Consider the following 15,643-nt stretch of genomic DNA (forward strand, 5'->3'; position numbering starts at 1 on the left):
CCAAGAGGAATCCAGTTCCTCATCTTCTTGCTATCCTCTATGGTTTCCTTCACAGCATCCCTTAAGTGTTAAAAGAGAAGTGCATGAAGATTTATCTTCTTTTCAGTAGCAATGTAGTACAAGACATATTGTTGGTCACCGTTGATGTAGTTAGGGGATTTTTTTTTTTGTGATGAACACATTCCATAAGAATTTTGACCCAAATCCTAGATAAGGGTGAAGACCCCTGATCTTGATAGAGTGTTTTCTAGAAACAAAAATCACTTTTGAAATCTCAGTCAAATTAGACTCTTTTTCCGCCATCTGTTCTCATCTTATACCAGACCCATCATGTCCAATAAATTTCACGATAAGTTTCTCAGTAATGACAATCTTATTCGAACCCAAGAAGATACACGTTTTTCCGTCAAGAAGAAAAAGTACGAAACCCCAAAGTCCTTCCCCTTCAAATAAAGGAAACAACCAATACACCGTACTCAACTTTCTTAAAATACCATCAACAAACAAAATTGATTTTCTTTGTATTATTTTCTATAAACCATGTTCTATTTGTTATAAAGTTCTTAATGTTTCAACCATAAATAAAAGTTCATTATCTTATTTGCCTCTAATATTCAAGGCATCAATAAGTTAAATATCTCCAATATCTACCGCACATAAATTTTCAAAACATTAAGATTTTTTAAAAATACTCATTCAAATTCGTATAGTTGTTATGACATGGCAACCTTATTAAGGGATGTGAGTATTATTTTGCTCTAGAAAAATTATCTTTTATGGGTTGATTAAAAAGTGACTGTCATGGACATAATACAAAATCTTAGAATTATTTGTCTCAAAATCAATGATTTACAATGAATAATCATAATCCAATCTAAATTATAATTCTCACCAAAAGTAAATTTATGTATTTGTTTGATTTACAAGATTTTTAACTATCAACTAAGGGGAAAAGATTCCATAACTTTACTTAAGTGACTTTCATAACTTTAGTGCATTTTGAATGGTGGTTAGAGAGAATGGTGGTTAGAGAGAGATAGAAAGAAAGTTATAAAAGTTATAGAAATCCAAAGTTAGTTGTTAATCTTAGTCCATTGCATAAGAGAGGATTTACACTTTAAGTGCCCTTGTTCTAGCAAGATATTTAACAATTCAAAGAGAAATTCCAACTTAAGTACACTGGTTTTATTTTTAATAGTGATACACTTTTAAACTTTGTCAATAGTTTTTGCTTACTATCATTTCCTTTTCTTCTTTCATCTCTTCATGGACATCCTAAGAATTGTCAAGTAAAATCTACTTTTTAGGTTGTCATATAGAGTCTTGTAAGCTCAAAAAAAATATTTTAAAGTGTTTCAACTTTGGGTAGTAGATTATACTCAAATATTGTCCAAAAGTAAACAAGAACAAGGGCGACAATACATGCATTCTTGAATACCTTCAATTTAAAAAGAAATGTTTGAATGTCCGTACGGTTTCTTAAAAGTCGATCTTGTTTTAACGTATTGTTCTGAAAGGGGAAAATGCGTTTTTCTCTATGTCCACTCATCCGGATGTAGAAAAACCCGTGTTTTTACCTATCAGACCAATACGTTACAACAAGATCGATTTTTAAGAAACCGTGCGGAAGAAAAAAAACTCTCTAATTTGAATTAAGTCTAGTCACTTGACCTTCCTTTTGCCCATAAGCCCAAGAACTTCATCCCAAAGCCCAACAATTCCAACATTCCCCAAATCAACAACACTTGGACTACAAGCAGCCACAGTCCAATAACCAGCCATAATTTCATCTTTCAATTGTTCTTTCTCCCACCCACAATACCCATCAAAGAATCTAAAATCACCAACCTCAACCACATTCCTCTTCACCATTTCAGAACCACATCCTACACTTTCCTTTGTACCATAATACAAACCCTTCATTACTTCATCAAAAACACCACTTATTCTCACCACACCATCATCTTTAGGACTCACCAAAAACAACCCTTCTTCTAAAGGTCCTCCAAAATACAAAGGACTATTAGAAAATGTACCCTTTACATCAAATGCTGTTGATCTTGTTTCTTTAATAGACATCAATGATGGTCTATTGAGTATGATCCCGGATGGGCCTATTGGACCGTTTGATAAAAGAAGGATCACCGTCCGTTCGAAAATGTGGACCCCATCGAGCTTTTCTGTTGCGATTAACAAACAGCCTCTTTCGGGCTCATGGATTATATGGGCCCATTTGTCACCAATTGTGATTAGTGATGGTTGATCCATAACGGTGTCCGGATTAGTCACTGATGAAAGTAACTCCGGGTTTAGTAATTGTTCTCCGGCCACCAATTTTGCCCGGAAAGTTCGCCAATCGGTATTAACAGTTGGTTTGTCATCGTCTAACGGCGATGATGATGATGATGATGACATGTGGCAACCTGTGATTTGATCACAAGTTTTCATAATTAGAACATGAGATTAACTTTGGTATACAAATTCTATATTATCTACAAATCACAGTGAATGGTATATTTGACTACAATACAATATCTTACAATATCAAAGATCATGATTGACATCATAGCAGGCAAGCGAGCATGTCGCCCTGTTTTGACTCGCCTGCGAAAGCTCGGAAATAAAACAGCACTGGGCGGTGCAGACATATTTGTTGAGGGTGCATGTCCGTGAGCACTGCACCTTTAAAATCTAAAAAGTGTAAAAATTTATGTTAATGTCTTCGCCCGTAAAAAACAGGGCAGACGGACATACTAGAGGGTATAGGCCTAAAACATTGGTCCGTCCCACGAAAAAGCGAGGTGGACCAAAACGGGCATCCGGTGGACCAGGGCCATTTTTCCACCCCTAATTGCAGCTATATCTAACTACAACTTCTTACAGTATCAAAGATAGATTATGATCTGATTTTTCCTGTTAAAACTTTGATCTTAGTGAAACTAGGAGAGATAGAGAGAAGAGAAGAACTTACATGATACATGAAATGGACTTGCAACTTTTCTTGAATTGAATTGTTGAGAAGATCTTTTGAAGTATGTTAGAGATCCAGCTCTGATTTTGGTGAAGGAAGCTTGGGAGAGAAAACAAGCATCCATGTTATTTGAGTACTATTTTCTTGTTTAGATGAGAGTGAGTTAGGTGGAATATGTATATTGTATAAATTGAAAAGGTGGTTTAATATGCACCACAGACAAGTGTTTTGTACTATATCTTCATTTTATCCAAAGTTGAGTGTGTTTGAAAATAGTATGGGCTAATGGATATGCTTTGACACATGGCAAATAAGACAAGTGCTACACGGAACTTTATATGCGTGTTGAATAGATCATACCTTCTTAGATTAAGGTAATGATTTACTAAACACAAATTTTAATCTTAATTTTTGTCAACATAAAACAACTTTTTTTTACCTCAATAACTTTTAAATAAATTCACTTTTTTATTTTCACTAACCTCATAAATACAATAGCACATTCAGTTCATTTCATTGTTGATTCTGCAACACTTCCCTAGCCAAATGGTTGATATGATAAACAGGTTCCCAAAGTCTAGTCAATGCTTCCTCGAAGATTGACCGGTTACGCCGTTTTCATAAAAAACCAGCAGGTGACTATGAAAATCGCAGAACAAGTTGGGGATGTTTCAGAATTCCATCAATTTCTCCGCTACTTAGTCGAGATTCTGTCGTGGCCAAATCAGAACTACTTTTATACAAGTGTATTAAAGCATTGAGATTCCACCAAGGCACAAAAATCCATCAGTCTGTTTTGTTCATGAAAGATTCAAAGTCTAGTCAGATACAATGTCATTTCTTTGTGAGTAACTAGCTTCAAATTTCAGGAGACCTTCATTGATGGAAAAATGGAAAGGTAAAATGTGTAAGAACACTTAAATTGGAAATAATATGGTCGAATTAGTTATGGACTCGGGTGATATAATTGGTAAAAATCAAGAGGAAATTTGGTAGCAGTGTCAAAAAAGTTGATTCCAGATCAAACAATTAGTTATGGAAGTCCCAAGGAAGACAATAATCAATCCTGAAGAAATACCTAGAATGTTTCAGCGTCTCAGCAGGATCGCTCTCAGTGGAAGAAGTGATGCGGGTGATGATTGTGAAGGCACTGCAAGGATATCACAAGTTGAAGTTGTTGCTGTAAGATGAGAAAAATTCTGTCATCCTTCACTTCAAGTAAAAAGCACACAGAACCTATATAAGCAAACAGTGTATGGCCCTAAAAAGATAAATAAATGGAAGGAGCTCGTGTTCGTTTCAAATATCAAGATCTATAACAATCATCTAATCACAATACTAATTTTCACACATATAAATAATAAAAAATCAGACAATGTAACTGTACCATACATATGTATAACAAAAATGCAAAAGGAGCGTCAAAAGCCAATGCCCCCCAAAATAAGAATGAAATGGAGAAGCACTTCAAAAATGTTCAACATTTTCTTGCTACTTTTCATGTCATCGCTCATCCGATGTAGGACCCTAAACAGCTATGTCTAGAAAAATTTACAAATCTAATATATCAAACTATGTAACGATCATTATTAGTTATAAACTAAGAATTTCAAAAAAAACTAACTTGAAAAAGGGGTGTGGATTGTGGAAGGCAGTGTTTGGTTCAGTGAGGCATGAGAAGGAAGCAAGTGTCATCTTGAGAGTGAATCTTCACATAGTTCTTTCATAGAAGACACTTGGAAGATAGCCTCCCTGACCTCCACCAAGGCCTCTACATCACTCCAAACTCATCGTCGCCCACCTACTCCGTCTCTGATCAAATCTCTTTTTCCATCAACATCTTTCCACCTCTACAACAATGTAATCTGAAATGAAGGCTCCCAGAGTCTCAAATCTCAATTTGTAAAAATAATCATTATAAGTTTATAACCCTGAACATCTCCCAGCTATGAAAAGAAAAATTAACAAAATAAACACAAAGTTGAGGCTTAATGAAGTTAAAAATCAGAGAAACATACTTGTCAAATGTAGAATGAAAAAATGCAGATTAGACATAACTAGCAGGAGCGAAGCCAGTACTTAATGAACGGGGCGAAATATAATGAAAATTAAAACTCAAGTTCTCAGTGCTTTTATGCTTAAGCAAACAATAATTTGTAACATAGTATCATATTCATTAGGGAATGACAAGTCATGAATGAGTAAATGAGTTGTTAACAATTCTCCGCAACTTAGCAAGAAATTAAGAAGAATAAAAATCGATAGCAAAAATAGATTCGCACCGTTCCCTTATTTGTTAACCACACAGTTTTCATATGATAGTTTCATTGACTGTTCCTAACTACTCCATGTGTTCTTTTTTAAGTGTCGTTTTTTTAAAATTTTGTTGATTTTCTACTTTTGATCTCAAAGTTATCCCAACTATTAATGGCGGAGAGAAAAATAAGTGAACATAAATAATAAATAAAGAATATCATATGAAAAGACAAACAATTTCTTCAAAAGTAACAAAATTGATTGGTTTTCTTAGTATGAGTAAAATAACCTTCAAACAACAACTAAAAAAGAGAAGGAAAAAAATGCAGTAATGCGTATGTATAAAATTTTACCAAAACACAGTAGGGGCAAGCCCCTGACAAGTAGTTGTAGAAATAGCCCTATTCTCAAGTAAATGTCTGAGTTTAAAAAATACGCTGACTTGATCGCCAACATTCACCAGTATGCATATTTACAGCAGTGCTTCATTTTAGAACAAATGGCAGACAATAATCATCTTTGAGAATTCTCTTATCGCAAAATATCCCCTTTCATTGACTTTACAAACGTGCTCCTACCAGCATCACAAGGATTGCAGGATGCTTGTATTGGTAGCATAAATTTCTGGTATTTCCCCAAGGCCCCTGAATACCACATTTGTTTTGCTAAACCGATTTCTTAACGTTTAGTAAACCAGCATTGTGTATAACTATATTATGGTATTCGCTTCTCGAACTGTAGGTATCATTTCAGCTGTATGTAGTGATGTAATCAAATCATATTCATCTATGATATCCCAGGAACATATCCAACTTGCCTTAGGTCCTCTACCAATCTATCAATCATATTATAGATATCCCCTGATTTAGGGTGTGACTGATCAAGTACAGTAAATTCATGTACTTCTTCTTCTACCTCAATGGAACTAACCCCGGAAGGCTTTTCACCTCCTTTCATCTTCATCTGCAACCTCACGTTGGCAACATTAATCCAATCACCGGCTTGAGCATAAATATTTGACAGAAGCGAGAAATTCCCAGGATCTGATGGCACCAATTTAAACAAATGTTCACATACAGCTCTTGCAAGTTCAATATCATTATGCATCCGACAAGCGCCTAAAAGAGTACCCAATATAATGGCATTCGGTTCCACAGGCATGCTGCGCAGAAACCTAAAAGCTTCTCTTAGATGTCCACCTCGGCTGAGAAGGTCAATCATGCAACCGTAATGCTCAATTTGGGGAACAATCCTGTATACTCTCTCCATTGAATAAAAGTAACTACGCCCTTCATTAACAAGGCCTGCGTGGGTGCAAGCACATAAAAGGCCAATGAATGTATATCTATCGGGCTCAAAACCTTCGTGTAGCATCGCAGAGAAAAGCTCAATTGCTTTGTCACCATGTCCATGTATGCCAAACCCATGTATCATGGAATTCCAAGACACCAAATCTTTCTTCTCCTTCATTCCACTAAAGACACCAAAGGCGTCATCCAAACAACCACACTTAACATACATATCAATGAAGGAATTCAAAACCTTAGTGTTACATCTAAACCTACACCTCAGAACCGAATCATGAATTTTCTTCCCCAACCCAAGCATACCAGACTCGGCACACGCAGATAAAATACTTATCAAAAACCCATCATCGGGCCTCAATCCAGCCTCCTCCATTTCATCATACAACTTTGTCGCCTCCCTCACCCGCCCCTTCTCAGCATACCCAGATATTATCGTCGTCCACAACACCAAATTCTTCATAGGACACCTATCAAACAACATCCTCGCCATTTCCATATCACCACTTTTACTATAACCACAAACCATCGTAGACCAAGAAACAACATCCCTCTCACCCATTCTCCCAAACAATTCAAAAGCCTTCTCCATTTCACCCGCTTTCACAAATGCATCCAACATCGTATTCCAACTAACCCTATCTCTCTCCGGCATTTCATCAAACACCTTCAAAGCACCATCAAAATCACCACATTTAACCAACCCACCAACCATAGTATTCCAACTCACAACATCCCTTTCCTCCATCCCCTCAAACAACTTCACCCCCATCTCAACACCCCCACACCTACAATAACAATCAATCAAGGAATTCGGCACAAAAATATCCCCATAAAAACCCAATTTTTCAACATGGGCATGAACCATTTTCACCAAATTCAACCAAGAACCACCATTACAACCTTTCAAAAGAAAAGGGTAAGTAAAATTATCCGCCAAAACACCACTCAACTGCATCTTCTCAAAAGCAGCAAACGCAAGCAAGCTGTTTGATTCATTGTTTGTGAGAGCATGTGCTCTGATAAGATAATTATAAAGATGAACATTAGGGTCAGGGACTTGGTTAAAGACGTTAACAGCAGAAGAGATATGATTGGTGAGTGAATAAGAAGCAATGAGTTTGGGAGCGATGTAACGGTCTTGGTGAAGATGACATTTGATGAGCTGTGCGTGGATTTGTTTGATGAAATTGAGGTTTGTGCATTTGTGAAGGTCGGTGATGTTGTCTTCTAGGTGTCTACGAAGAGAGAACCATGTGAAGACTCGAACTCCTGATGTTACTGGCATTGTTCTCATGTGTGTTGTTGTTGGTTAGAGACAAGTTTTCATAGGATTGAGAATGGTTTGAAATAGGGTTTTGTGAAGTTTTGAACTTTGCTTGAGAGAAACAACTTGGTTATCTTTTTTGAAACTTCTCTATCTTTTTGAAGTCTCTTGCAATAATCCTTTGTAAAATTTAGGTTACTCTTTATTAAGAAGATATGTTTAATTGTATTGAGTTAAATTAAATTAAAAAATATATAAAATATTCTCCCGTTCTACTAAAATAAAATTGCACCAACCTTATAATATATTCTTTTCTTTTAAAAAAATTATACTACCAAAAGGGTACATTATAATTAATTAATATTAAAAAAATAAAAACTACATTTTTTTTACTTCATTCATTTCTCATTTTTTAGTTCTCGTCATTTTCTTTTTTCTATTTTAAAAGCATTTTCATTGGCAACTTGGGGAATAAAGTTTGGAGACAACCCCCACGGATAGGCAGCAACATGCCTACTAAGACCCGGCTAACAAATCGATTGGTTTACCACAGGTTGGATCACAGTATCAACAACAACGTCAACATAAGTAGTGACAGCAACAATGACATTAGTAACCGCAATAGTATGAGGATTGGCAAAGGTGATAGATGTAGTAGCCTTTTGAGCCTGAAGGTACTTCATTATGGTTTCCATGTTGCCTTGAAAAAGGTCCATTTTTCTCTGGAATTGGGCCAGAGTTTCCTTGACAACATCATTATCATATTCAAAGTCAGTAATGAGTCTGGATTTGTTAGCTCTGGTATAATATATGTGACGAGTCGTCGTCGTTTCTGGCTAAGAAAAAGGACAAGGTGAGCTTTTTCTGATTGACGAGCATGTGATGTAAATGAACGAGTGCGTATGTTTGGGATGAAATGCAAATGATTATGCAACACCCATAAATTCAAAGTCTTGATGGTGTAATAACTCGGGTTTAAAATTCTGGCACATATACAACAATGCAATAATGTATGTTAACAGCACGACACAATTCTGGATAATCTGCGTATACTATCTGATGTAGGATCAAAGGTTCGGTGTATCCATGAGAATAAAGGTATGTATAGTCTATGGTTTCCTGCACACAAAAAAACACATCCCCCTCATAGGTATGTATTATGCTCCAAAGGTGGTCCCTAAGAGGTCTCCCAGAGTCATCGACTCAAAATGAAAATACTCTGTCGTAGCGAATTCTCGTAGGATAAAAGTACTTTCAAGTGAATCTAGTATGAGTGTGGTTCTCGTGACAATCCAACGCGCAAAACGCAGGTGAATACGACTATCCACGGATTTATCATGTGTATGTACTCAGCTTAGGTATAAAGCTTCTCTCATGTAGCATATCCCTAACCCAACAGAGAGTATAACAAATATCTTGTACATAATGAATATGAATATAATAATAAAACGAATAAATCATAAAGATAAATATCCAAACAAAGCTAAGAAGCAAACAAAACTAGGCTCGACTAATACCTACCTAAGCAAGGACTCCCCCGCAACGAGGAATTTCGCTAACATAGTCGTCAGTTGAAGCTAGTGGAAATATACCCGAACGCATCGCACGCTCGAACATACGACAGAGTCACCATCGAACTTTATTTATTCCCGAAAGAAAAGGAAAACATCGATAAAACTCAGGGGAAAGAGAAAATTGGGTAAGGAGGTCGGTTATGCAATGGGAAGGTATTAGCACCCCTAACATCTGTTGTACTCAACAGGAACCGATTTGATTGTTCTTTGCTTGAATATCTAAGGATTACTCGTAAAAAAATAAGGGGAAAGAAAAAAGAATAGATAAAGTGTTCGGTCTCGGTGAGGATTATGGTCCTCATGCCTACGTATCTTTATACTGCAATAAGGAATTCAGAGCTCTGTAGTTCATAGTACTAATGGTGGGGTGAAACAAAATTGATAACAAATATGGTATGAACCAAAGAATTGTAATGTTTGACTCCAAAAAGGAATGAAATCTGAACCCAAGAGTAAAACTGGCATTAACCAATATGTGGGTAGCCGAATCATTCGCCACTTTACGGTACGGCCAAAAACAAATAGAGTCAAGTGTTTGGTTCCAAAGCAAACATCTATCGATTCACAAGCAGATACAAGATAGAGCTCAAAGAGATAGTGTATTTGGCTCAACAATAAGAATATATCATAGAGAACGAATGAAGGTATAAGATATTGAATGTATGTAGAGATTAATGGTCCATGGAGATGAATGAAGAGATAGAGAAAAGTAACCAAAGTCAAAGAATTAAAGGATTTGGTGAAAGTGACTAAAACGTATGGCATTTGCAACCTAAAAGGTAAGGTGGTACATACTAAGATGTGGGGGACCAAAGGCATCATATCACTGTATTGTCATGACCAAAAACAAAGGAATTAAGTGTTTGGCATCAAGGCAAACATCTCTTGACACAAAGGCGTACAATTGTCCTAAAAGGGTATATATGGAATTCTAAAGAAAAATGTATCTGGTTCCAAAGAAGGAAGTATGTCACTGAGGTGAATGGTTATGATCGAAGATAAATGATGGATCATGAAAGATGTGGATGATGCCCTAAGGCAGAAGAAAGAATAATTATGATTGTGCTCACCAAGGGTTCAAATCCTTATGCCTACGTATTCTCATCGTGCAATGAGAAAGTCAGAGCTCCATAGTTTGTGGAACCACGACAACGAAGAGAATAGATGTTGTAAGTGATGAAAAGTATAACTTGCACCAAAAGAATGGTAGCATGAGGAACCAAAAAGGCAAATTAACTTTGAAACAAAGAGTAAAAGAGGTACAGACTAAGATGTGGAGGGTCATAGGCATCATACCACTATATTGTCATAACCAAAAACAAAGGACTTGGGTGTTTAGCATCAAGACAAACATCTCTTGATTCACAAGATGGACAAATGTCCTAAAAGGGTATGTATGAGATCCAAAAGAGAATGATACTTGGTACAAGGAACATTATATCATTTGTAGAGAGGACAAGCAATTTGAAACCAAAGAATGATATATTGAATTCATGAAGAAAGTAAACTTTGAACCGAAAAGTAAATGAGGTACAAAATAAGATGTGGGAGGCCATATGCATCATACCACTATATTTTCATAACCAAAAACAAATGAATTAGGTGTTTGGCATCAAGGCAAACATCTCTTGGTTCGCAAGATGAACATTGGAATTGCCATAAAAGGATATGCATGAAATTCAAAGGGAGAAAGTATTTGGGTTCAAAAAGATGATATTGATAGAGAGTTATAAATAGGGTAAGATTAATAAATAGGGTAGCTCGCGAAGAATCTGAATCCTCGTGCCTACGTATTCTCACTGTGCAATGAGAAAGTCAGATAGGCCAAGAGGAATGATATATGATAATGAAATATGAAGGATACTTAACAGTCATTTGATATAAACCATACTAAAGTCTACGAGTAAAGGTGAATACAATTAACAACTGGGTCATTCATCCTGTACCCAAAGATATTCAGAATGAGTTAATGAAATTCTCCACTCTCATTCATTCTTTACTACTTAAGGCTCGTGGCATGTGATTCTTATCATAACTTTCAATTTGTTGAGGAAGAATCATTCTCGCTCTTTGTGATAATGAAGACTTTATCAATCATTTAATTCAAATTGCACTAAAGTCTATGAACAAAGACGAATACCTTGAGCAACTAGGTCATTCGTCTCGTACTTAAGGATACCCTAAACAAGGATAAAAATGCTTCATTCTCATTATTTTTTGTTACTTAAGGTTCATGACATACAACTTGAATCATGACTGATAAGTTGCTGATGGAGACTCTTGATTGTTACATTGTTGCTTGTGAGGAGAGACTTGACAATCATGTGATTTGAATTGTGCTAAAGCCTATGAATAAAGGTGAATACAATGAGCAATTGGATCATTTATTTCGTACCCAAAGATATTCAGAATGAGTTAATGGAATTCTCCAGTCTCATTCATTCTCTATTTCTTAAGGCCCGTGTCACTCAATTTGAATATTGATTGACAAGCTCTTGAAGAAACACCTTTGATATGCTTTGTATAATCCACTGCTTGATTTATCTGGGATGCCTTGATTGAAAGTCTGAACTTGAGGCCTTGAGATCCACAACAATATAGGAATTAGTCTTATCAAGTGATTAAGGGACTTTTGATCATTTGAACAGACTGTTGGATTATACACAAATCAAAGGATTTAGTTAGTCAAAATTTCTTTTAATCAACTTAAATAAAAGGATTTGGATTAAAGGTTAGTAATGTATAAACTAATTTAAAGGTTAATCGATTCAAACCTAATTAGAAGTCTAAATAACCTAAAATTCTATGTATTCTAATTAAAACTAAAGTTTCTAATCAAAATCTAACAAATCTAATTAAAAGCCCAATTAACCTAAAATTCTAAGTATTCTAATTAAAAATAAAGTTTCTAATCAAATTCTAACAATCTAATTAGAAGCCTAATTAACCTAAAATTTTAAGTATTCTAATTAAAATATAATCTTTCCATCTAATTAATTCTGATTTTTTTTACCAAAATAACCCCATTTTTCAAGAAAAATCTCAAAATAACTCTGGTTTAAAAAAAAATCCCAAAGTACCCCACTTTTAGGAGGAAACGTCAATCCAATTGGCGACTCCTCTTAAAAATTGAACGGAGACGTTAATTGGATTGGATAGGGCACATGGTGCAGCCAATCCAATTGGCGCCCATGTGTATTTTTACAAAGGAGGAGCCAATTGGACTGACACCTCAGTGTAAAATGCAATTTTTTTATATAAATAGATGTGTTAGTGAATCATTTTTCCACGTCTCATTTCATCATTTGACAATCATGTTTGATGTTCTTCGCCGATACAGAAAGGTGATTTATGCGAGAGACAAATCTCAGATGTTGATGCTGTTCTGGAACATCACTACGTTTGATCAACTGAAGAGGGAGTTGGTTCGTTGGTTAGATGGGAAAATACCAAAAGGGGAAAAATTAGAAGTATTGAGAGACTCGACATTATCTTTGGTTGGGTGCGAATGAAAACTGATAAAAATGCTAGGGAAATGATGTTCGGTCGAGATGACATCAATTTGATTGTTGTAATCAGTTAGAAATATTTCTGTTTTCAGTTAACTTATTTTGTACTGATGTTTGTTGTGAACCTCGTTGTAACAAAAACTTTATGATATATAATGATTGAAGGTTACAGAAATACAATGTTACAAAAAAACGTATGACCTAGATGATGCTCCTTGATTGGGACGGTTGTTCTTGTTGTGTCTTGGTTGACGATAAATACTATATAATCTTATCATTTTATCTGTCGAATCCATTTATGTCCTGATACGTGTGTTATTTGGTCTTCCTTTTTTCTTTCTACGCATCTCGTCATTATGCCGAACTATATCACCTTCGTATAGAGGCCAGTATTCCTCCATTGATAACACCGAGAAGCTTTTATTATATACATTAATGACGGTGACGGTCTTGTAGACATCAGATAAATGGTTGTAAGCGTCTTGACGAGTATATGCGCATGCTGCAATGACATGGGAGAAAAGAATTTTCCACAGTCGCGCCAACTTTTGTTTAGTCTAACAACATAGGCTAAATTTGGACTCCCCTCGTTGTGGTCAATTGTTTCCTGGACGCTGGAATTTTGCCCATGACGGTCAAAGACTGTTACAACGTGTGTGCTAGCTTTGATGCTCTCCTCTTTCATGACTTTCATGCAACAATCACTAAATACTTGCCCAAACATTAACACCACACTCCATCTTTCACCTCTGGTTGTAAACATAGAAGCTAACATATAATAGGTCGATCTTACCAAGGCGGTTATTGGCAGATTTCTAATTCCTTTGAATACCCCGTTCATGCATTCCACGAGGTTTGTTGTCATTTGGCCTCATCGACGACCTTCGTCAAATGCCCCTGTCCACTGCTCTATTGGTATGTTATTCAGCCATCTCCCCGCGTCTTCATTAGACATTCTAATTTCATCACGATAATATTGAAATGAAGGCTGAGTTAGAGCATACCCATCATTCACCACCTTCTTGCGAAGATTCTTATCTTTTATTCCACGCATGAAGTTTTGTGCAATATGTCTAATGCAATAGACATGGGTAGAAGGAGGATCATGTCATCCGTTGTCATGGTTGTTGTAGGCACTCTCAATGGCAGCATGTCTATCAGAAATCAAACATAGATTGGCTTGTGGAGCCACATGCGTTCTTAGATGTCGAAGTAAGAAACCTCATCCACCCGCCGTTTCACCTTCAACCAGAGCAAAGGCAACGGGAAAGACATTGTTGTTGCCGTCTTGTGCAACCGCCATAAGCAAAGTATCCTTGTATTCGTCGTATAACCAAGTGCCATCAATTTGAATAATAGGTTTGCAGAATGCGAAACCTTTGATACATGGGTCAAACGCCCAAAAGAGACGGTGAAAGATTCTATTACCTGTAACACAGGTTCCGTCTGGCATCATTAATGACAATGTCTCCATAATTGCCACAATTCTTGGGACATATGTTTTTAGTGCCCATAAAAACCATGACAATTCTTTGTATGAATCCTCCCAGTTGCCGAATACCTGTTCAACAGCCTTTGTCCTCGCAATCCAGGCTTTCTTGTAAGATGGAGTATAATTATATCTTGTGCTGATATGAGATATAATTATACTCACCTTCACTTATGGGTCTTTATTAACCAACGACAGAATGTCTTGACATATTAATGCAGCGCTTAATTTACGGTGATATTGTTCAACGTTAGTTGCAATGCAACTGTGAGGTGGGTTTATTGAAGTTATCTCCCAAGAGTCGTTTTTCTTTTTGTAAGACGCAGCCAACTGAAACTTACAAAGGATGTTACGACATTCGATGACATATCTTCTCGAATCAGTGCGTTTCACTGTAAAATCAACAGAGTTGTTCATGTGGATTTTTTTGATAGCTCACACACATTCTTCTTTGGTACGAAACATGTCTCACACCTTTAATTCTCCTTTTGATTTTGTGGATACGGGTTATAGAAAACACTGTTGGATGTTTCATCGTCATGCAGATGCATATTTGTCATACGTTGAGGCGAATTGTAGACATGACTAAGAGGTATTGGCGGTGGTTGATCATCATCTTCAATATCGTTGTTCAACATGTGATCGACCTGTATCTCAGTCTCCTCTTCTTCTTCATCAACGACGTTCACTTCTGCTTCTGCTTCTGGGTTGATGTCATCTGAGCATCGTGGATCAAATTCACCAGATTCATCCTAACTGGTTATTTGAGATTGCTGAGATGGTATACATGGTTGAAGAGTAATATACAACTCAATACAATTGCAGCCTGAATGTTCATGACTAACAAACATTTATTCAACATCTTCATTATCCTGTACCTTAAGCGGGAAAAACTTGTATTGACTGTTCTAAAAAAATATTGGATTTTGATACGTGATCTTTGACACAATACCTGATTCTATATAGGATTGTATTCTTTTTTTCAAATGCAAGAATGTTGCATTTCTCTTGATCGTAAGTCGAATGGTATCAGTGTTTCGAAAATAAAAACCGTATAACTCAGACTCGTATGTTTCACCATTGCAGTGAACGTTGACACTATATTTCGGTGAAGATGACATTGTGCAGATGAAAACTATTTTCTTGCTGCAGATAAATGTGGGTTGAGTCTTGGATGTTGATAGTAAGACACTTAAATAGGTGAGTGATTTGTCTCAAATACAAACTAGTCCGAAATGATGTGTCAACCATACAAAATCAAATGTTTTAATTC

The 15,643-nt window shown here is 36.2% G+C and overlaps 2 protein-coding genes across 13 annotated transcripts; both read right to left on the minus strand.

Annotated features, from left to right (window-relative positions):
• Positions 1 to 1,351: 1,351 nt before the first annotated feature.
• Positions 1,352 to 3,213, minus strand: LOC127128594 (uncharacterized). 2 transcript variants are annotated; one of them, XM_051057965.1, is made up of 3 exons: positions 2,972 to 3,136; positions 2,541 to 2,691; positions 1,352 to 2,423 (listed from the first exon to the last, which is right to left on the minus strand). In XM_051057965.1, the coding sequence occupies exon 3, from the start codon at positions 2,413 to 2,415 to the stop codon at positions 1,663 to 1,665; it is 753 nt and encodes a 250-aa protein (XP_050913922.1). In that variant the 5' UTR covers positions 2,416 to 2,423; positions 2,541 to 2,691; positions 2,972 to 3,136; the 3' UTR covers positions 1,352 to 1,662. The 2 variants fall into 2 exon arrangements, with proteins under 2 accessions (XP_050913922.1, XP_050913920.1); XM_051057963.1 differs by lacking the exon at positions 2,541 to 2,691 and having other exon boundaries at positions 2,972 to 3,213.
• A 108-nt stretch (positions 3,214 to 3,321) lies between these two features.
• Positions 3,322 to 7,974, minus strand: LOC127128593 (pentatricopeptide repeat-containing protein At3g29230). Of its 11 annotated transcripts, none has more exons than XM_051057959.1 (4): positions 5,581 to 7,974; positions 4,596 to 4,836; positions 4,050 to 4,121; positions 3,322 to 3,762 (listed from the first exon to the last, which is right to left on the minus strand). In XM_051057959.1, exon 1 carries the CDS (start codon positions 7,826 to 7,828, stop codon positions 6,014 to 6,016), a length of 1,815 nt encoding a protein of 604 aa, XP_050913916.1. In that variant the 5' UTR covers positions 7,829 to 7,974; the 3' UTR covers positions 3,322 to 3,762; positions 4,050 to 4,121; positions 4,596 to 4,836; positions 5,581 to 6,013. The 11 variants fall into 11 exon arrangements, with proteins under 11 accessions (XP_050913916.1, XP_050913915.1, XP_050913909.1 ...); XM_051057958.1 differs by having other exon boundaries at positions 3,322 to 3,845; XM_051057952.1 differs by having other exon boundaries at positions 4,050 to 4,151.
• Positions 7,975 to 15,643: the final 7,669 nt, after the last annotated feature.

The sequence above is a fragment of the Lathyrus oleraceus genome, chromosome 3 (genome assembly GCF_024323335.1).
Source record: "Lathyrus oleraceus cultivar Zhongwan6 chromosome 3, CAAS_Psat_ZW6_1.0, whole genome shotgun sequence".
Classification (NCBI taxonomy): Eukaryota; Viridiplantae; Streptophyta; class Magnoliopsida; order Fabales; family Fabaceae; genus Lathyrus; species Lathyrus oleraceus.